General features: G+C 42.2%; 1 protein-coding gene and 1 long non-coding RNA gene across 2 annotated transcripts in view; one reads left to right on the top strand and one right to left on the bottom strand.

Moving 5' to 3' along the window:
* The first annotated feature begins 623 nt into the window (after positions 1-623).
* Positions 624-21,775, top strand: LOC116374351 (uncharacterized). The gene is made up of 3 exons (XR_004210197.1): positions 624-920; positions 16,876-17,054; positions 21,686-21,775. It is a non-coding gene; the product is annotated as an uncharacterized LOC116374351 (long non-coding RNA).
* LOC109893637 (BDNF/NT-3 growth factors receptor) overlaps positions 9,571-23,940 on the bottom strand; it is a 27,039-nt gene continuing 12,669 nt past the window's right edge. Inside the window, exons 11-18 of the mRNA XM_031826287.1 lie at positions 23,868-23,902; positions 23,655-23,754; positions 23,217-23,408; positions 22,188-22,318; positions 21,727-21,899; positions 16,798-17,038; positions 15,106-15,264; positions 9,571-9,944 (exon numbers count right to left, since the gene is read on the bottom strand). Of these exons, the coding sequence (XP_031682147.1) occupies positions 9,759-9,944; positions 15,106-15,264; positions 16,798-17,038; positions 21,727-21,899; positions 22,188-22,318; positions 23,217-23,408; positions 23,655-23,754; positions 23,868-23,902 (1,217 nt within the window). The 3' untranslated portion in view covers positions 9,571-9,758. The remainder of the gene's footprint in view (positions 9,945-15,105; positions 15,265-16,797; positions 17,039-21,726; positions 21,900-22,187; positions 22,319-23,216; positions 23,409-23,654; positions 23,755-23,867; positions 23,903-23,940) is intronic.

Below are 23,940 nucleotides of genomic sequence, written 5' to 3'. Positions count from 1 at the left end.
TCTCTTGGCTAAGAGTTGAGGAGAGACTGACTGCATCACTTATTTTTATAAGAAACGTGTTGAAAATCCCAAATTGTTTACATAGTCAATTTACACACAGCTCTGACACACACTTATGCCACCAGGGCTATTTTCATAGTCCCCAAATCCAGAACAAATTCAAGAAAGCATACAGTATTATATAGACCCCTTATTGCATGGATCTTCCTTCCATCTCATATTGCTCAAATAAACAGCAAACCTGCTTTCAAAACCAGATAAAGCAAACCGGCACAACGATGCTCCTCTATTTGACCTAGATAGTTTGTGTGTATATGTAGGCTACATGTGCCATTTAAAAATGTATGTAGTTCTATTCTTGTCTAATGATGTTCTGTATTATGTTTCATGTTTTGTGTGGACCCCAGGAATCCTAACCAGTTGGGGAGGAAATGTAAGAACTGTCCTAGGGACCACTTCATCCTGCGCAGCGAACACTGCTAGTTTTGATTTGACTGTGTATCAGGACCTTTGCTACGGGCCAGCTGCCGTTGTCACCTAACTATGTTTGTTAGATCCCAACTTTGACCTTGGAAATCCTTTCATAAAACTGCGAGGGCTGGCTCTTTTAAAATAGCCACCAGACGCAATGGTGGGTGCACATATCAAGTATCAATCAACACTGCTTGGATACTCTGCCTGTCTATCAGACGGAATAGAGAGTTGGGTCATATTCAGTAGGCACAAAATGTAAGAAAGTACCTCCCTGGAAAGAACAGCTATATGAACAAGTAACTCCTTTTCTGTTGCAAAAACATTTTGCTATGGTGTGCCCTGATGGTGGAGCAGGAGCAGTAAATCAATGTGATTTATGAGATGCATGGATCTGGTGAGGCTACTGGGGTACAAGATTGGGAGCGTGCTATGGAATTCTGCTGCAGGTCGGTAGCCTACTTGCAATATATAATGTGAATTGATTTGATGAGATATTATTGGCATATCCGGTTTACAATTTCACATAACTTGCTAACAATTGAACAGCTGCACAAACACACCCATATCTCAGATAATTCAATCAGCTTGGTGTTCTATAAATTATTTAGATGTACACAACTTCACGGAACATAACGCATGAGATTGGTATTGTAAATTATAATTGACATTCTGAAAGGAGACAACTTATTGTAAGACATACCACCTTTATTAAATGCACAGTGTTACAAGGAACAATTCCATTAACTGCAGAGAAGTTACTCGCATGATGCACAAAGATTTGATTGATAGAATTGAATGTTACGTAAGCAGTGACACAATCTGCTGGGAGAAAAAAAACACACACACACACACACACCGCAGCTCAGGGGCATCATACTCACAAACGTATGAACGTGTACACTCTGACTCTCACTCGAAATCATTCAGCCAGCAAGTAAAACATAACTGCACAGGGATAAAAAAAAAAATGCTTTTTCATATTTACAAAATAACCAGTGGCAATCCCCCCATCCCGAGAGATTACATTCAAAATAACATACCATTATTCATGATGCAGTCACAGTTATTCATCTGAAAGAAGACCAATAGGCCAGAAATAGACGAGTGGTTGGGTGGTGAAATGATGATGGTCCCCATTGGTTCACCTGGTCGCTGGATTTGGTCCTTCGATGTTCCAGGTGACCAAGAAGTTATGGCCTTCTCACAGACAGACGGCACTCAGTCAGTCATAACCTCTATGGTCCTTCCACCAGATAGCTAAGAAGGGTGAGCTGGGATATAGGACTGAATCAGTTCCTTCTTCATAGAGAAAATACCATTTTAAAGGAATCTCTTCTCGAGTTTGAAAGTTCCACCAAAAAATGTGATAGTATTCTCACTGATATGAACAAGCACAAATAAATTATATTTGTTTTTTTAGCACTAATACATTTGTATTTACATATTGCCAGTGGCCCATAACACATTTTTGTCACACATTTTTTGATAAAGTACCTGTTTGAAACGGAATATACTATAGAACATACTATTAATTTAGACAAATATACGAACTGTACAAAATGGAATGCAGATTACAGGCGATTCAGAATATTCAGAGCAGATACACATGACTATAATAGAGAATGGCCTAAAAAGATGGAACTGGTAAAGAAAGAACCGACCATTGACAGAATATGGTCGCCAAACAAATATGTACGCTTTTTCAGTGTTATGTTGCAGACAGTCCAACATAGCTGAAGGCAGGTTTTTGTGGTGTTTAGCAAAGAATGCAACAGGGATGATGGTGATAATACAGCAATTGAAAAGACAGTGGCTCAAAGCACAGGAGTTTGGGTGTGCACTTCTGACTCACTAAAGAGCATTATTGCCACAGCAAACATTAATGCACTAGATAATCTCCATATCAAAAGCCAAAGGTTATGGGAACTGGGATCTTATGTAGTATCACTGATAAAACAGTAGTGTAGAGATCACGTTTATGAGTAAGAGTTCGGCCCGAGATTCTATCCGATAGCCCCTTTTCGGCTATACATGTTAGTGTCGCCATGGAGATCGCGTTCAAAGTAAACACTGCAGATGTTGGCTCAATTGGAAATGACCGTTAAATCATGGGCGGCAGGGTAGCCTAGTGGTTAGAGCGTTGGACTCGTAACCTGAAGGTTGCAAGTTCAAACCCCCGAGCTGACAAGGTACAAATCTGTCGTTCTGCCCCTGAACAGGCAGTTAACCCACTGTTCCTAGGCTGTCATTGAAAATAAGAATTTGTTCTTAACTGACTTGCATAGTCAAATAAAGGTAAATTAAAAAATGAAAACTAAAAGAAATGAAAACTGAAAGCTACAACGTGGATCTTCTGCAGTCCGGATTGAATCCTGGCCTTAGCCTACTCCAGTAAAGACAACATAGAGATAGAGAAAGTGGAAAGATTTTACATTGATATCACTGCAGAAAAAATCTGATTTGAAACACCACAGATCCCTGTGACATTAATGGTCCTTTTCCATATTGACCAGTCATAATAGGGAATGCATGATCACCATGAAGATTCAGTCAAAAGCAGGGGAGATGGTGGTTAATAGGAAGTTGTTTAGGTAATCATATATTGGTAGATACTGCCTCAACAGAGTTACCAAGTCATCACATCCTTGATAGGACCTGTTCAGGAGGCATCACAGCTCTACTGTACAACATGGGGGATCACACTTAAGCTACTCTCACAACTGATCCTAACCACTGCAATAGCTTATAGGACAATGATCATCAACTACACTGAACAAAAATATAAACGCAACATGTAAAGTGTTGGTCCCATGTTTCATGAGCTGAAATAAAAGATCCCAGAAATTGTCCATACACACAAAAAGCTTATTTTGCTCAACTTTTGTGCATAAATTTGTTTACATACCTGTTAGTGAGCATTTATCCTTTGTCAAGATAATCCATCCACCTGGCAGGTGTGACATGATCATTACACAGGTGAACCTTGTGCTGAGGACAACAAAAGGCCACTCTAAAATGTGCAGTTTTGTCACAACACAATGTCACAGATGTCTCAAGTTTTGAGGGAGTGTGCAATTGGTATGCTGACTGCAGGAATGTCCACCAGAGTTAATTTCTACCGTAAGCCACCTCCAACATCATTTTAGAGAATTTGGCAGTACATCCAACCGGCCTCACAACCGCACACCACGTGTAACCACGCCAGCCCAGAACCTCCACATCCGGCTTCTTCACCTGTGGGATCGTCTGAGACCAGCCACCCAGACAGCTGATGAAACTGAGGAGTATTTCTATTGGTAATAAAGCCCTTTTCTGGAGAACTCAGACGGCTGATTCAAATATAGCTGGCTTTAGATACTTACAATAGTCTATCCACTCAGAAATCGACTGTTTGGAATTATGAATTTAAGATGTATTTTTCTTATTTTTGTTGGCTGGGCCTGGCTCCCAAATTGGTGGGCCCATCCATGGCTGTGCCCCTGCCCAGTCATGTGAAATTCATAGATTAGGTCCTAATTTATTTATTTCAATTGACTGATTTCCTTATATAAACTGTAACTCGATAAAATCATTGAAATTGTTGCATGTTGCGTTTATATTTTTGTTCAGTATAGATTCAGCTGTGGCCGATGTCTTCATTGAGCGGATGCTCAGGGGGCCGGAACATAGTTATAAGTAATTTGTAGACTACAAATAGACCACATGAACTCCAGACCTTGCTTACGTTTGTATACGGTCACATACAGTTGAAGTCGGTAGTTTACATACACGTATATGCATAGTCACTTTAACTATACATTCATGTACATACTACCTCAATTGGGCCGACCAACCAGTGCTCCCGCACATTGGCTAACAGGGCTATCTGCATTGTGTCCCGCCACCCACCACCCCCTCTTTTACGCTACTGCTACTCTCTGTTCCACATATATGCATAGTCACTTTAACCATATCTACATGTACATACAACCTCAATCAGCCTGACTAACCGGTGTCTGTATGTAGCCTCGCTACTTTTATAGCCTGGCTACTGTATATAGCCTCGCTACTGTATATAGCCTGTCTTTTTACTGTTGTTTTATTTCTTTACCTACCTATTGTTCACCTAATACCTTTTTTGCACTATTGGTTAGAGCCTGTAAGTAAGCATTTCACTGTAAGGTCTACTACACCTGTTGTATTCAGCGCACGTGACAAATAAACTTTGATTTGATTTGACTTAGGTTGGAGTCATTAAAAATAGTTTTCATCCATTCTACAAATTTCTTGTTAACAAACTATAGTTTTGGCAAGTTGGTTAGAACATCTACTTTGTGCATGATTTTAATAATAATTTTTCCAACAATTGTTTACAAACAGATTATTTCACGTATAAGTCACTGTATCACAATTCCAGTGGGTCAGAAGTTTACATACTGTACACTAAGTTGACTGTGCCTTTAAACAGCTTGGAAAATTCCAGAAAATTATGTCATGGCTTTAGACGCTTCCTATAGGCTAATTGACATCATTTGAGTCAATTGCAGGTGTACCTGTGGATGTATTTCAAGGCCAACCGTCAAACTCAGTCCCTCTTTGCTTGACATCATGGGAAAATCAAAAGAAATCAGCCTAGACCTAAGAAAAAAATTGTAGACCTCCACAAGTCTGGTTCATCCTTGGGAGCAATTTCCAAATGCCTGAAGGTACCACGTTCATCTGTACAAACAATAGTATGCAAGTATAAACACCATGGGACCACGCAGCCATCATACCACTCAGGAAGGAGACGCGTTCTGTCTCCTAGAGATGAACTTACTTTGGTGCGAAAAGTGCAAATCAATCCCAGAACAACAGCAAAGGACCTTGTGAAGATGCTGGAGGAAACAGGTACAAAAGTATCTATTTCCACAGCAAAACGAGTCCTATATCGACATAACCTGAAAGGCCACTCAGCAAAGAAGAAGCCACTGCTCCAAAACCGCCATAAAAAAGCCAGACTACGGTTGGCAACTGCACATGGGGACAAAGATCGTACTTTTTGGAGAAATGTCCTCGGGTCCAATGAAACAAAAATGTGACTGTATGGCCAAAATGACCATCGTTATGTTTGGAGGAAAAAAGGGGAGGCTAGCAAGCCGAAGAACACCATCCCACCCACGGGGGGTGGCAGCATCATGTTGTGGGGGTGCTTTGCTGCAGGATTGTAACGTTCGTCGTTAAGGGTAGACCAAGGTGCAGCGTGATTTGAGTTCATCATATTTTATTAAAATGTGAACCAGCAAAAAAAAAACAATACACCGAACGAAAAGCTTCGTCGTACAAAAATACATGCAACCAAACAAAGATCCCACAACTGAAGGTGGGAAAAAGGGCTGCCTAAGTATGATCCCCAATCAGAGACAACGATAGACAGCTGCCTCTGATTGGGAACCATACCCGGCCAACAAAGAAAAAAAAACATAGATATACAAAAACTAGAGTACCCACCCTAGTCACACCTAACCAAAATATAGAGAATAAATAGGGATCTCTAAGGTCAGGGCATGACAAGGAGGGACTGGTGCACTTCACAAAATAGATGACATCATGAGACAGGAAAATTATGTAGATACATTGAGGCAACATCAGTCATGAAGTTAAAGCTTGGTCACAAATGGGTCTTCCAAATGGACAATGACCCCAAGCATATTTCCAAAGTTGTGGCAAAATGGCTTAAGGACAACAAAGTCAAGGTATTGGAGTGACCATCACAAAGCCCTGACCTCAATCCAATAGAAAATTGTGGGCAGAACTGAAAAGGCGTGTGCGAGCAAGGAGGCCTACAAACCTGACTCAGTTATACCAGCTCTGTCAGGAGGAATTGGCCAAAATTCACCCAACATATTGTGGGAAGCTTGTGGAAGGCTACCTGAGATGTTTGACCCAAGTTAAACAATTTAAAGGCAATGCTACTAAATACTAATTGAGTGTATGTAAACTTCTGACCCACTGGGAATGCGATGATTATTCTCTCTACTATTATTCTGACATTTCACATTCTTAAAATAAAATAAAGTGGTGATACTAACTAACCTAAGGCAGGGAATTTTTACTAGGATTAAATGTCAGGAATTGTGAAAAACTGAGTTTAAATGTATTTGGCTAAGGTGTATGTAAACTTCCGACATCAACTGTATCTCTATTATGCGTGGTAATACTTTGGAACATATTTCCAAAATTAAAATCATTTGGGGCTGCGTTTCTGGTGTTTTTAAATTTTTATGTCCAAAAATAAAAATATATTATTATTTTTTGATCAAAAAACATGGGGGGCAAATAAAATCACCCACGGGCCGAATTTGGCCAACAGGTGGGGAATCCTGTTATAGGATATGAGATATACTGTATATCAATCAATGTAAGATCACAGAATCACACCCTGGTTGCAATAATATGCTATACAAAATGGAAACAAGTAAATGAGTAATTTAAGTGCATAAATAGCTGAATAGGGGCATTCTACCAGAAAATCTTTTCTAACTCAAGGCTCATACTAAGAGCAGCGCCCATACTCTGTCAATTCCCCACAAATACAGCTGAAATAGATCAAATATCCTCAAAAGGCAAAAAAGGCATTTCCTATCAGCTTCAATATACTGTAACATTTTATCAATGTCGACAACAACCTCAACAACATTTGTAAAGCTGCCTCTGAAAATGCAAAACAAACAGTGGAGTAGAGTTATGGGCCACCAAAAGAATCATAAGGTGGAAGATAAAGGGGATGCTCTATCTAAAGGGGATGCTCTATCTAAAGGGGATGCTCTATCTAAAGGGGATGCTCTTATCTAAAAGGGATGCTCTATCACCAGCCATTGCTGGTGAATGTGCTCTTCACAAATGACAAAACAAAAGGACAATGTTATGCTATGCTCCACTTCCATACTGCTGTGATTTGAGTTGAGGCAACTCAAAGTTCCTCCCTCTTCCAACTTTATACTAGGATATTTTTCACTGTGCTTTAGTTATGCAGTTAAGACTGACATGTGTAGTGCATTCTAACCACATTCAAAACACCAACACCTTCTACATGGACAATGGACAATGTAAGAAGCTAGCAAAATATATTCAGAAAGAAAATACCACTGATAATGAACCACAAGCAGAAAACATTAATAAAAAAAAAGAAAATAATACAAATTAAAAACAGATTTATAAATATGGCATAGAGATGCCATTGTCTTTTAAAAGGTAAACACTTATTTTAATAAGATGAATGTGTTTTCGTAATATGCACATATGGATATTAACGGTGTTGGTTGTGTGGATGAATGGCTCTCATTCTCTCTGGACTGAGGGTACCTACATAGAGACTTAACATAACATTCATAACCATACATGCTGCAGTACATTAGCATTTGATAAATACATGGGGAAAAACATTCATGACATGCTTACATACTGCTTATGAATGTGTTATGAAGTCATTATAAGTCCTAAGAGGTACCCTTCATGGCCAGCTCTGGTTGGCCATGACGACAACAGTCCAGTCACAAATCAAAATGTAAAGACATGACTTAACATGGAAACAATAGAGTCAAGAGCCCGTGACATTAATTAGAAAGTTCTCACATCATAAAAATAGTCCATGACATCTATATAAGCGTTTTTTATTGTACCTTACTTCATTGCAATGGGTTTAGTTTTCTTTGCACGTCTCGACTTTATATGTCGCTCCACACGAGATGTTCCTCCTCATGTTAGGAGAAACAAGGAAATGCTGTATCCATGTTGGCACGTGTCCATTATAATTTTGAGACGCAGTGATCTGTTTCGCTGACCCAGATTTGGCCTAGTCTTTTTTTTTGGGGGGGGGGGGGGGGGGGATTTGACCCCTGAATTTCGTGGTATCCAATTGTTTAGTAGCTACTATCTTGTCTCATCTCTACAACTCGCGTACGGGCTAGGGAGAGACGAAGGTTGAAAGTCATGCGTCCTCCGATACATAACCCAACCAAGCCGCACTGCTTCTTAACACAGCGCGCATCCAACCCAGAAGCCAGCCGCACCAATGTGTCGGAGGAAACACCGTGAGCCTGGCAACCTTGGTTAGCGTGCACTGCGACCCGGCCCGCCACAGGAGTTGCTGGTGCGCGATGAGTCAAGGATATCCCTACCGGCCAAGCCCTCCCTAACCTGGACGTCGCTAGGCCAAATGTGTGTCGCCCCACGGACCTTTTGCGACAGAGCCTGGGCCGGTCTTCGACAGAGCCTGAGCGCGAACCCAGAGTCTCTGGTGGCAAAGCTGGCACTGCAGTACAGCGCCCTTAACCACTGCGTCACCCGGGAGGCCTTGGCCTACTCCTTGACTAAATTACAATTTAATAAAGATTACTGATCATTTGGTTTCATGGACATTATTAAGTTATTCTTTGACTATTATTTAAAAAGTCCCCGTCAAAGTCCAAGAGTATGTAATTCAAGGTTAACTGATGTTTATGAAATCCTATTTTTTGCTCTTGATTAACTAAACCAGAATTGGGCCTACTCCAGGATTCTTTTAATCTGGGTTTGAGAAACGGGTCCTAAGAGTATTTTCAAATGGACAAGGAAAGGAAATGGCAATCAAATGTAAGGCTTTTGTCTATGTGATGAGCAGGCAGAAGCACAGTCAGCACACAGAAACACATACAGTATGCTCACACACACCTCTACCCTCATCCTATCCATATACACACATACAGTATGCTCACACACACCTCTACCCTCATCCTACCCATATACACACATACAGTATGCTCACGCACACACGCACACACACACACACACACACCTCTACCCTCATCCTACCCATATACACACATACAGTATGCTCACACACACCTCTACCCTCATCCTACCCATATACACACATACAGTATGCTCACACACGCACACACACACGCACACACACACACACGCACACACACACACACACACACACACACACACACACACACACACACACACACACACACACACACACACACACACACACACACACACACACACCTCTACCCTCATCCTACCCATATACACACATACAGTATGCTCACGCACACACGCACGCACACACACACACACACACACACACACACACACACACACACACACACACACACACACACACCTCCACCCTCATCCTACCCATACACACACACACAGTATGCTCACACACACAAACTCCACCCTTATTCGCACCCATACAAACAGTATGCTCGCTCGTACGCACACAACTCCACCCTCATTCCCTCCCATACACAAACACAGCCCATCAGACTCACTCAGCCCAGAATATCCAGGTAGACAGGCGAGGCCTTCGACAGATTCTGGAGCAGGCTGTGGATCTCTTTGATGTTCAGTCTCATGTAGGGTTCTCTCTGCCAGCAGCCCAGCATCAGGTCGTACACCTCCTTTGGACAAGAACGCGGCCGCTGCAGCACGCGCCCCTGGGTGATGCACTCAATCACCTGTAGGGGGAGAACCACGGGTCACTACCACTGCTCAGTACTTTTTCAATTTAATTCAAATGAAATGCATTTATCCCCACAGGGTCAATCAAGGAAGCCATTGCTCATATGATAACAGCGTCTAAACAAATGTGAGGTTCACCAAGGTGATGTTTTTTAGACTGGTTTATTTAATAGATTGCTGGGAAATGTACAGTACTTTATTTTATTTTAATTATTTAACCTTTATTTAACTAGGCAAGTCAGTTAAGAACAAATTCTTATATACAACGACGGCCTACCCCGGTCAAACCCTAACCACGCTAGGCCAATTGTGCGCCTCCCTATGTACCCGTCAAAGGTTTCGACACACCTATTAATTTAAGGGTTTTTCTTTATTTTTACTATTTTCTACATTGTAGAATAATAGTGAATATATCAAAACTATGAAATAACATATGGAATCATGTAGTAGCCAATAAAGTCCTAAAGTAGCTACCCTTCGCCTTGATGAGGTCTGTACCCAAACAATTTGAACTTCTACTTTTAAAAATCCACCTCTCTAAAAACAAGTCTCTCACCGTTGCCGCCTGCTATAGACCACCCTCTGCCCCCAGCTGTGCTCTGGACACCATATGTGAACTGATTGCCCCCCATCTATCTTCAGAGTTCGTGCTGCTAGGCGACCTAAACTGGAACATGCTTAACACCCCAGCCATCCTACAATCTAAACTTGATGCCCTCAATCTCACACAAATAATCAATGAACCTACCAGGTACCTCCCCAAAACCTTAAACACGGGCACCCTCATAGATATCATCCTAACCAACTTCCCCTCTAAATACACCTCTGCTGTCTTCAACCAAGATCTCAGCGATCACTGCCTCATTGCCTGCATCCGTAATGGGTCAGCGGTCAAACGACCTCCACTCATCACTGTAAAACGCTCCCTGAAACACTTCTGCGAGCAGGCCTTTCTAATCGACCTGGCCGGGGTATCCTGGAAGGATATTGATCTCATCCCGTCAGTAGAGGATGCCTGGATATTTTTTAAAAATGCCTTCCTAACCATCTTAAATAAACATGCCCCATTCAAGAAATTTAGAACCAGGAACAGATATAGCCCTTGGTTCTCCCCAGACCTGACTGCCCTTAACCAACACAAAAACATCCTATGGCGTTCTGCATTAGCATCGAACAGCCCCCGTGATATGCAGCTGTTCAGGGAAGCTAGAAATCATTATACACAGGCAGTTAGAAAAGCCAAGGCTAGCTTTTTCAAGCAGAAATTTGCTTCCTGCAACACTAACTCAAAAAAGTTCTGGGACACTGTAAAGTCCATGGAGAATAAGAACACCTCCTCCCAGCTGCCCACTGCACTGAAGATAGGAAACACTGTCACCAGTGTCACCAAATCTGGACCCCTACAAATCAGCCGGGCTAGACAATCTGGACCCTTTCTTTCTAAAATTATCTGCCGAAATTGTTGCCACCCCTATTACTAGCCTGTTCAACCTCTCTTTCGTGTCGTCTGAGATTCCCAAAGATTGGAAAGCAGCTGCGGTCATCCCCCTCTTCAAAGGGGGGGACACTCTTGACCCAAACTGCTACAGACCTATATCTATCCTACCGTGCCTTTCTAAGGTCTTCGAAAGCCAAGTCAACAAACAGATTACCGACCATTTCGAATCTCACCATACCTTCTCTGCTATGCAATCTGGTTTCAGAGCTGGTCATGGGTGCACCTCAGCCACGCTCAAGGTCCTAAACGATATCTTAACCGCCATCGATAAGAAACATTACTGTGCAGCCGTATTCATTGATCTGGCCAAGGCTTTCGACTCTGTCAATCACCATATCCTCATCGGCAGACTCGACAGCCTTGGTTTCTCAAATGATTGCCTCGCCTGGTTCACCAACTACTTCTCTGATAGAGTTCAGTGTGTCAAGTCGGAGGGTCTGCTGTCCGGACCTCTGGCAGTCTCTATGGGGGTGCCACAGGGTTCAATTCTTGGACCGACTCTCTTCTCTGTATACATCAATGAGGTCGCTCTTGCTGCTGGTGAGTCCCTGATCCACCTCTACGCAGACGACACCATTCTGTATACTTCCGGCCCTTCTTTGGACACTGTGTTAACAACCCTCCAGGCAAGCTTCAATGCCATACAACTCTCCTTCCGTGGCCTCCAATTGCTCTTAAATACAAGTAAAACTAAATGCATGCTCTTCAACCGATCGCTACCTGCACCTACCCGCCTGTCCAACATCACTACTCTGGACGGCTCTGACTTAGAATACGTGGACAACTACAAATACTTAGGTGTCTGGTTAGACTGTAAACTCTCCTTCCAGACCCATATCAAACATCTCCAATCCAAAGTTAAATCTAGAATTGGCTTCCTATTTCGCAACAAAGCATCCTTCACTCATGCTGCCAAACATACCCTTGTAAAACTGACCATCCTACCAATCCTCGACTTTGGCGATGTCATTTACAAAATAGCCTCCAATACCCTACTCAACAAATTGGATGCAGTCTATCACAGTGCAATCCGTTTTATCACCAAAGCCCCATATACTACCCACCATTGCGACCTGTACGCTCTCGTTGGCTGGCCCTCGCTTCATACTCGTCGCCAAACCCACTGGCTCCATGTCATCTACAAGACCCTGCTAGGTAAAGTCCCCCCTTATCTCAGCTCGCTGGTCACCATAGCATCTCCCACCTGTAGCACACGCTCCAGCAGGTATATCTCTCTAGTCACCCCCAAGACCAATTCTTTCTTTGGCCGCCTCTCCTTCCAGTTCTCTGCTGCCAATGACTGGAACGAACTACAAAAATCTCTGAAACTGGAAACACTTATCTCCCTCACTAGCTTTAAGCACCAACTGTCAGAGCAGCTCACAGATTACTGCACCTGTACATAGCCCACCTAAAATTTAGCCCAAACAACTACCTCTTTCCCAACTGTATTTAATTTTTATTTATTTATTTATTTTGCTCCTTTGCACCCCATTATTTTTTTATTTCTACTTTGCACATTCTTCCATTGCAAAACTACCATTCCAGTATTTTACTTGCTATATTGTATTTACTTTGCCATCATGGCCTTTTTTTGCCTTTACCTCCCTTCTCACCTCATTTGCTCACATTGTATATAGACTTGTTTATACTGCATTATTGACTGTATGTTTGTTTTTACTCCATGTGTAACTCTGTGTCGTTTTATCTGTCGAACTGCTTTGCTTTATCTTGGCCAGGTCGCAATTGTAAATGAGAACTTGTTCTCAACTTGCCTACCTGGTTAAATAAAGGTAAAATAAAAAAATAAATAAAAATGACAGCTTTGCACAATCTTGGCATTCTCTCAACCAGTTTCAAGAGGAATGCTTTTCCAACAGTCTTGAAGGAGTTCCCACATATGATGAGCATTTGTTGGCTGCTTTTCCTTCACTCTGCGGTCCAATTCATCCCAAACCAATTAGGTTGAGGTCAGGTGATTGTGGAGGCCAGGTCATCTGATGCAGCACTCCACCACACTCCTTCTTGGTGAAATAGCCCTTACACAGCCTGGAGGTGTGTTTTGGGTCATTGTCCTGTTGAAAAACGAATCATAGTCCCACTAGACACAAACCAGATGGGATGGCGTATCGCTGCAGAATGCTGTGGTAGCCATGCTGGTTAAGTGTGCCTTGAATTCTAAATAAATCACAGACAGTGTCACCAGCAAAACACACCCACACCATCACACCTCCTCCTCCATGCTTCACAGTGGGAACTACACATGCGCAGATCATCTGTTCACCTACTCTGCGTCCCACAAAGACAAGGTGGTTGGAACTAAAAATCTAAAATTCAGACCAAATGACAGATTTACAATGGTCTAATGTCCATTGGCCGTATTTCTTGGCCCAAGCAAGTGTCTTCTTTTTGGTGTCCTTTAGTAGTGGTTTCTTTGAAGCAATTTGACCATGAAGGCCTGATTCATGCGGTCTTCTCTGAACAGTTGATATTGAGATGTGTCTGTTACTTGAACTGTGAATCATTTATTTGGGTTGCAATTTCAGAGGCTGTTAACTAATGAACTTATCCTCTGCAGCAGAGGTAACTCTGGGTCTTCCTTTCCTGTGGCGGTCCTCATAAGCCAGTTTCATCATAGCGCTTGATGGTTTTTCAGACTGCACTTTAAGAAACTTTCAAAGTTCTTGAAATGTTCCGGATTGACTGACCTTCATGTCTTAAAGTAATGATGGACTGTAATTTCTCTTTGCTTATTTGAGCTGTTCTTGCCAAAATATGGACTTGGTATTCTATCAAATAGGGCTATCTTCTGTATACCACCCGTACCTTGTCACAACACAACTGATTGGCTTAAACGCATTAAGGAAAGAACCACAAATAAACTTTTAACAAGGCACACCTGTTAATTGAAATGCATTCCAGGTGACAACCTAATGAAGCTGGTTGAGAGAATGCCAAGAGTGTGCAAAGCTGTCATCAAGGCAAAGGGTGGCTACTTTGAAGAATCTCAAATATAAAATATATTTTGATTTGTTTTACATTTTTTGGGTTACTACATGATTCCATAAATGTTATTTTATAGTTTTGATGTCTTCATTATTATTCTACAATGTAGAACATAGTAAGACATAAAAGACAAACCCTGGAATGAGTAGTTGTGTCCAAACTTTTGACAAGTACTGTATATTCATAATACATTTCAAATCTATGTGGACAATACAAATGTGACCTACTGTAACTAAGATTAGAAAAAGAGACAACAGCAGAGTGATGTATTTGGAGATAAATCTCATCACTGGAGGTCAGGTGCTATGGTTAGGGACCTGTGTTTTGGGCTATCATGTCACATGACCTCAATGTGAACCTTTATTTGAAGTATTTTCCAAAAATTACACCACAAATTAAAGCAATTGTCTGAGGATGGTGCCGGATGATCTGACATAAAAATAAAAGGGGACAGTTTGTTGAAAAAGCTTTAAATAAGAGTTTAAAATCCAGGTCATGTGACATGACTGTCCAAAACACAAGTCCCTAACTATGCTACCAGTGTAGTCAATCTACTTTAGGAAAGGTTTGAGCTTCTGTCTCTGACCTTGTCATCTCAGAACCCAGAACCAAATCCCATTGAGTGCTGCTGTCTGTCATAAGAGACTACTGACCTCATTGTTGGAGAGCTGGTACCAGGGCTGCTTCCCATAGGTGAAGATCTCCCAGAGGACCACGCCCAGACTCCAGACGTCGCTCTCCGTGGTGAACCGCCGGTACATGATGCTCTCAGGAGGCATCCACCGGATGGGCAGCATGGTGTGACCCCCCACCTGGAAACAGACAAAGGATCCATCAGGAACCATCCAGGAAAACCACAGAGAAGGTCAAAGGAAGGAGATGAAGGTTAGAACAAACTGTAGTGAAGAAAAGAAGCTACCCCCCGAGAAAGGGTTAAATGGATAGGTGTTGAGTCACTTAGCTCCACAAGAAGCTGAAAGGACTGAGTCAGTCAGGTCAGTAACCAACCTACACGATAAGGCCTTTGGTTAACATGACATGTACACAAATGTATATTGTGTGTGAGCCTAGAGTTCTCGTGGAATGCAATGTCATGATGTGATATATCAAATAAAATAAATGTATTTAAACCCAACTCGCACAATTCATTTTTTGCCTGTAATGGTATTAACAATCTTCTTCCATGGCTAATATTGACATCACATGTGTCGGTTTACAATAACTGGCTAATTATTACATGTGTTGAGCCAAGTGCTGTTCAGCTGCATTCTTGGTCTTCCTATATGTGTATTAGTGAGTGGGCCTATTCATATGCTGCTATCTGATTGGGGGATGATGGGTCTCAGTTACATTCATCTGTTTTGTATTGATTCTCCCCAGAGAGAGCCAGTCAGCAGCAGAGGGTACTGTTGTCTACATAGACCCTAGGACTGTGGCTGACTGGGAGACAGAACATGTCTGGAACTAACAAATCATATTACTGGCTTAAAATTACTATCTGTAATGTCTGTAGCGTTGTCTATTTTTTATTTTTGTGTGTTACTTTTACCCATTTTTCGCCACAATTTCGTGGTATCCAATTGATAGTTACAGTCGTGTCTCATCACTGCAACTCCAGTATGGACACGGAAGAGGCGAAGGTCGAGAGCCGTGCGTCCTCCGAACCACAACCCAACCAAGCCGCACTGCTTCTTGACACAATGCCCACTTAACCCGGTAGCCAGCTGTACCAATGTGTCGGAGGAAACACCTTCTGACCGTGTCAGCATGCACTACGCCCGGCCCGCCATAGGAGTCGCTAGTACGCGATGGGACAAGGACAACCCTGCCGGCCAAACACTCCCCTAACCCGGATGACGCTGGGCCAATTGTGCGCCGCCCCATGGCATGGGTCTCCCATGGGTTAGAGTCCAGAACTCTAGTGGCTGTTTATAGCCTGGTCAGCCAATCGGTTTGTGCTTTAACTAGCCAATCCCAGTGCAGCATTACAACAACAATAAAGTTCGGTAAAGCAGAAACAGATTGGGCTAGCCGCTATGGCAGATTATTTTTTCCTCACAATATGTGAAATGGGTTAGATACTGGAGAGGAGTTTTGCACGCCCAATTTTTCAGTTTTTGATTTGTTAAAAAAGTTTGAAATATCCAATAAATGTCGTTCCACTTCATGATTGTGTCCCACTTGTTGTTGATTCTTCACAAAAAAATACAGTTTTATATCTTTATGTTTGAAGCCTGAAATGTGGCAAAAGGTCGCAAAGTTCAAGGGGGCTGAATACATTCGCAAGGCACTGTATGTATGTATGTATGTATGTATGTATGTATGTATGTATGTATGTGACTCACTCTGTAGTAGTCGGTACTGTACACGTCCCTGGACATTCCAAAGTCCCCAATCTTGACCAGCAGGTTCTCTCCCACTAGACAGTTGCGTGTGGCCAGGTCTCTGTGGACAAAGTGCTGGGAGGCCAGGTAGACCATGCCTGCAGCAATCTGCTGGGCGATGTGCAGCATCTGGGACTGGGTCAGCTCCACCATCAGGCTGTGCTGCCCATCAGCCATCAGCACCATGTCAGGACCATGGGACCTGCACCACAACACAGGTGGGTCAGACACAATGCAAACTATAGTTACCTACAGCTGACTACAGCGAAGGATAAGTGCAAACTCATACGCTTACATTGAAATGGAGTTCTCCAGTTTTAATTCAAATACAGTATCACCATCAAACTAACATGCAGTACCAGTCAAACGTTTGGACACACCTACTCATTCAAGGATATTTCTTTATTTTTACTATTTTCTACATTGTAAAATAACAAGGAAAGACATGAATGTATGAAATAACACATATGGAATCATGTAGTAACCAAAAAAAGTGTTAAACAAATTGTATACAGAAGATAGAAGTCGCAAAAACCATCAAGTGCTATGAAATTGGCTCTCATGAGGACCGCCGTGGGAAAGAAAGACCCAGAATTACCTCTGCTGCAGAGGACAAGTTCATTACAGTTACTAGCCTCAGAAATGTCAGCCCAAATAAATGCTCCAGAGTTCAAGTAACAGACACATCTCAAAATCAACTATTCAGAGAGGACTGCGTGGATCAGGCCTTCATGGTTGTATTGCTGCAAAGAAACTACTACTAAACTGCAACAGAGCTATATCTATCCTACCCTGCCTTTCTAAGGTCTTCGAAAGCCAAGTTAACAAACAGATCACCGACCATTTCGAATCCCACCGTACCTTCTCCGCTATGCAATCTGGTTTCCGAGCTGGTCATGGGTGCACCTCAGCCACGCTCACGGTCCTAACTGTCATGACGTGGCCCTCTTTGGATATAGCAAGCACCAACTCTCTCTCTCTCTCTCTCTCTCTCTCTCTCTCTCTCTCTCTCTACCCAGACTCTGTTATCACAGTAGAACAAAGGAACTTCTACCTCACAGAACTTGAGAACTGAACAATATCCATGTTTTAGAGAATGTGTAAACAGTCCGTAGAGAATCCAGCTTTGACCGGTCCATTTTGTCTAATGTTTGTGACCTCATGACAGTGGAGCATTGGCTACACTGGTGGAAATGGTTCAACTCTGAGACTATCGATACCGACAGAATAAGAGCAAATCTTCGATACTAATTACTAGTCTGCAGCTAGAATTTATGTCGACTGAACGTGAAGAACGACAACCGCCGAAATATCTATTCTATAAGAATATTTCTGAATGGGACTCTGAAGTATCCATTCTAACCATGAAAGACTCCAGAGACGCAAAGAGAAGTTCAGATTAACTTTCCAACAGAAAGACGGACGATTCCTACAGAGATCATGATGACACACTGAGCGTAAATATATATATTGATTGCAATTATTCCCGAATAAGTGAGCATTCATGTGCAAAGGATTAGCGTTTAAATTATTATAATTATCAACTGTGTAGTGTCACTTGTCTTTCCTGGCATTCTCAGTCCATACCCACTTCCCCTTATGATTTCCTTGTAACCATATATATTGTTGTTTGTTATGCATTTCTGTGATTTAGTTAGTTAGTAAATAAATGATTAAGACAATTGATGTATGGATGATTCATATTGAAGGCTGGGTTTGTGCAGATAACCAACAACTTACGACCTTTGGAATGAGACTAGCGTGAGGTAAAGAATAATTCATTCATTAGAAGACTAATTGATCAGATATTAAAATATCTGAAAAGTTATATTAGGAAATTATAACTTTGTAATCTGAAGATTTTCCTTGGTGCCCAAGGAAACTACAGGAATATCAAACTACAGGAATATCAATATTCAACATTCACGAAAATATATGTGTAACACATCAAAATAAAGCTTAACTCCTTGTTAATCCAGCCGCTGTGTCAGATTTCAAAAAGGCTTTACGGCGAAAGCAGACCATGCGATTATCTGAGGACAGCGCCCCGCATACAAACACATGAAAATCATTTTTCAACCAGGCAGGTGCGACACAAACGTAAGAAATAGCCATATAATAAATGCCTTACCTTTGAAGATCTTTTTGCAATCTCAAATCTCTCAGTGACACAATGAATGGTCATTTTGTTAGATAAATTCCTTCTTTATATCCCCAAAATGTCAATTTATTTGGCGCGTTTCATTCAGAAATACACCGGTTCCAACTCGCCCAACATGACTACAAAGTATCTAACAAGTTACCTGTAAATTTGGTCCAAACATTTCAAACAATGTTCCTAATCCAACATCAGGTATCCTAAAATGTAAATAATCGATTAAACTTAAGATGGAATAAACTGTTTCTAATACTGGTTAAAAACAAGGTGAAGCGTGTTCCTGTTCATGCGCACCAAAATAGTAGGGACCTTCAGAGTGACACATGGAATGAATAGCCCTACTTCTTCATTTCTCAAAAGAAAAACATTGAACAATTTCTGAAGACTGTTGACATCTAGTGGAAGCCATAGGAACTGCAACCAGGTTCCTCATAAATAGGGCTTCCCATAGAAATCCATTGGGAAATCCTATGACCTCAAAAAATGTTCCCCATGGATGGTTTGTCCTCTGGGTTTCGCCTGCCAAATCAGTTCTGTTATACTCACAGATATTATATTAACAGTTCCAAAACTTTAGAGTGTTTTCTATCCATATCAACCAATTATACGCATATCCTAGCTTCTGGGCCTGAGTAACAGACAGTTTACTTTGGGCAAGCTTTTCATCCGGACGTTAAAATACTGCCCCCTAGCCCTAAGAAGTTTTAATTACATTAACATGATTAGTTTAATAATAATTACAGAGAATTGAGTTGATAAAATAACAGTCTTCACTTTAATGATGCCAAAGACACGACATATTGTATACAATATCATAACCGCAATCGATAAGAGACTATACTGTGCAGCTGTATTCATCGACCTGGCCAAGGCTTTCGACTCTGTCAGTCACCACATTCTTATCGGCAGACTCAACAGCCTTGGTTTCTCAAATGACTGCCTCGCCTGGTTCACCAACTACTTCTCAGACTGAGCTCAGTGTGTCAAATCGGCGGGCCTGTTGTCTGTGCCTCTTGCAGTATCTATGGGGGTGCCACAGGGTTCAACCTCAGGCCGACACTTTTCTCTGTATACATCAATGATGTCGGTCTTGCTGCTGGTGATTCTCTGATCCACCTCTACACAGACGACACCATTCTGTATACTTCTGGCCCTTCTTTGGACACTGTTAACTAACCTCCAGACGGGCTTCAATGCCATACAACTCTCCTTCCGTGGCGTCAAACTGCTCTTAAATGCAAGTAAAACTAAATGCATGCTCTTCAACCGATCGCTGCCCACACGTGCCCGCCCGTCCAGCACCACTACTCTGGACGGTTCTGACTTAGAATATGTGGACAACTACAAATACCTAGGTGTCTGGTTAGACTGTAAACTCTCCTTCCACACTCACATTAAGCATCTCCAATCCAAAGTTAAATCTAGAATTGGCTTCCTATTTCGCAACAAAGCATCCTTCACTCATGCTGCCAAACATACCCTCGTAAAATTGACCATCCTCCGATCCTTGACATCGGCAATGTCATTTACAAAATAGCTTCCAACACTCTACTCAGGAAATTGGATGCAGTCTATCCCAGTGCCATCCGTTTTGTCACCAAAGCCCCATATACTACCCACCACTGCAACCTGTATGCTCTCGTTGGCTGGCCCTCGCCCTCGCTTGGACTAGTAACTGGAAGGTTGCAAGTTCAAACCCCCGAGCTGACAAGGTACAAATATGTCGTTCTGCCCCTGAACAGGCAGTTAACTCACTGTTCCTAGGCCGTCATTGAAAATAAGAATTTGTTCTTAACTGACTTGCCTAGTTAAATAAAAGTAAATAAATTAAATATTTGTCGCCAAACCCACTGGCTCCAGGTCATCTATAAGTCGTTGCTAGGTAAAGCCCCGCCAAATCTCAGCTCACTGGTCACCATAGCAGCACCCACCTGTAGCAAGCACTCCACTAGGTATATTTCACTGGTCCACCCAAAGCGAATTCCTCCTTCGGGCCGCCTTTCCTTCCAGTTCTCTGCTGCCAATGACTGGAACGAACTGCAAAAATCACTGAATTTGGAGACTCATATCTCCCTCACTAGTTTTCAGCACCAGCTGTCAGAGCAGCTCCCAGATCACTGTGCCCGTACATAGCCCATCTGTAAATAGACCATCCAACTACCTCATACTGTTATTTATTTTATTTATTTTGCTCCTTTGCACCCCTGTATCTCTACTTGAACACTCATCTTCTGCACATCTATCACTTCAGTGTTTAATTGCGATATTGTAATTATTTTACCACTATGGCCTATTTATTGCCTTACCTCGCTTATGCTACCTCATTTGCACATACTGTATATAGACTGTTTTTCTATTGTATTATTGACTGTATGTTTGTTTATTCCATGTTTAACTCTGTGTTGTTGTTTGTGTCGCACTGCTTTGTTTTATCTTGGCCAGGTCGCAGTGTTAAATGAGAACTTGTTCTCAACTAGCCTACCTGGTTAAATAAAGGTTAAATAAATAAATAAATGTTAAACTTTTTTTTACTACATGATTCCGTATGTGTTATTTAATAGTTTTAATGTCTTCACCATTATTCTACAATGTAGAATATAGTCCAAATAAAGAAAAATCCTTGAATGAGTAGGTGTGTCCCAACTTTTGACTGGTACACGTCTTATTTCTTTCTATTCAATACAAACACAGGAAGAATGGACACAGGTAGACATCGGGACACAGGACGGTACCTGAGGAACTTGTTGAGGTCGCCGTGCTTCATGTACTCGAACACCATGATGAGCGGGTCGCTGTCCACACACACGCCGTAGAAGGTGACGATGTGCTCGTGCTGCAGGTTGGTCAGCAGCTCCGCCTCCCGGTGGAAGTCAGCACGGCCGCTCTCGCTGGCCTCTTTCAACGTCTGAGGAGGACAGGGATGTGCGTGCATGGGTACGCATGCACACATAATTATCATAATTGATTGCTGGGATTGTTGATTTTTTTCAAAGTCTCCTTCCTACAAAGTTCAATTAAATATCCAAAGAGATATTAGTTTGTGGTACTATTATCCCAAACAATGCACAATGAAAAGCACAAACTGCAATTTTTTATATCAAGGCCTGAACAAAAGACCCATTGTTTCATTATTTGACTTTTGTAAAGTGTATGTTGATAGTTTGAAATAGCTGCGTGGAGAGCCGTACTTTACCTTGACAGCCACCAGGATCTTGTCCTGATCTGGAGTCAGGTTGTAGCACTCAGCCAGAAACACCTTCCCAAAGGCCCCCTCTCCCAGCTCACGCTTCAACACAATGTTGTGTCTCTTGATGTGCTGGACAACTGGGATGTAAAGAGAGACACAGTTAGGCTATGAAAAAAATGATGTTTTGTCAAATACACCGGATAGGTGCAGTGAAATGTTTTGTTTTACAGGGTAAGCCATAGTACTTCGGCACCCCTGGAGCAAAGAAGGGTTAAGTGCCTTGCTCAAGAGCACATTGAAATATTTTTATTCTTGTCGGCTCAGTTACTGGCCCAATGCTCTAGGCTATCTGCCGCCCAAGGCCCATACAAGGCCTATTAAGAAGGGTGAACTGACCAGGAAAACCTCCTGGCCCTAGTTATAATTAGTCAGGTCAAGAGGTGAAGAAAACCTCCTGGCCCTACTCATTACATACACTGAAGCTACAGCAACAGCCCTAGTCTACTGCTGTATAGAGAATATCCACAGACGAAAATAGAATGATGTACTGTTCGCTTGTCAGACCAGTTTGGTAGCCATTATGGTAGGCGTTATGGTAGCCATTAACAGAACTACATTTCTCACAGGGCAACAAGTGCAAAAGTCAGATGTGTTTGTCTGGGTTTACCAAAGCTATCTATGGCCAGAATGTATGTCCAGTGATAGCAGGGTAGGCTCATAATAATGGCTGGAATGGAGTCAATGGAATGGTATCACATGTGGTTGATGCCATTCCATTGACTCCATTCCAGCCATTATTATGAGCCGTCCTCCCCTCAGCAGCCTCCACTGAGTGATAGCCTCTCTACCGTACAGTCTGATACTACAGCATTAACTGCAGGTCACACGGCAAGAGGTCAACCAAAGTCATCGCCATGGTAACATCAGACAGGAAGTGGATGGAGAAGACAGTCCAGTCACAGTGTCCCTGTCATGGATTTATCAGAAAAATACTAGGTTACGCCACCAGCAGGACTTGGCGGCACGGTAACTCACATGTGTCCGATTTCAGCATGCTGCCAGATTGGCGGAAATACTGCGGGTTCTCGATGACAGGGATCTTTGTCATTCCAATGATCACCGCATCGTGGCTCATCTCCGAGGACGACGGGGTGTTGTTGCCGTTTGAGACGTGATGAAGAGGACTGGCAGAGTCATCATCGTTACTGATGACCGAGGAGGAGGAGCCTGAGGAGGAGGTGGAGGAGCCCAGTGGGAGGAAATATAATTATGACAGGAGTGAGAGGTCTTTTTCATGTTTGACTTCTGTATGTTGTTATGTGGCAAAACTTAAGCTGCAATGTGGTGGGACTAAATATACTGTAGAAATGTGCACAATGTTCATTATCATTTAAATGGGAATCCAACTGATTCCTGCAAGTCTTAATACAGGTCTGGAAAACGACTCAACTGAGATTAAAGAGAAAATCTTACCCTTCATCCCAAACTTAGAGTTTCTTCCGTATTTCAGAATGATCACCATCAGAACACATACAATTAATGCCACACCAGCGATTCCCACCACTACGTACACCTGGGAAAACACCATTCGACAACATAAAATACCTGCCAATATCAGTGCACTACATTATAGTACTGTATATAAATAACCATGCATGACAAATGATGGCATGTATGTTAACTTACTGCAACGCTGTCGTCTATTGGGGGTAGTGGTGAGTCTGAGAGAAAAATACATATTTAATACAGAATGAAAATA

This window comes from Oncorhynchus kisutch, linkage group LG6, assembly GCF_002021735.2.
Source record: "Oncorhynchus kisutch isolate 150728-3 linkage group LG6, Okis_V2, whole genome shotgun sequence".
Lineage (NCBI taxonomy): Eukaryota > Metazoa > Chordata > Actinopteri > Salmoniformes > Salmonidae > Oncorhynchus > Oncorhynchus kisutch.
This window is presented reverse-complemented; position numbering and strand designations above follow the sequence as displayed.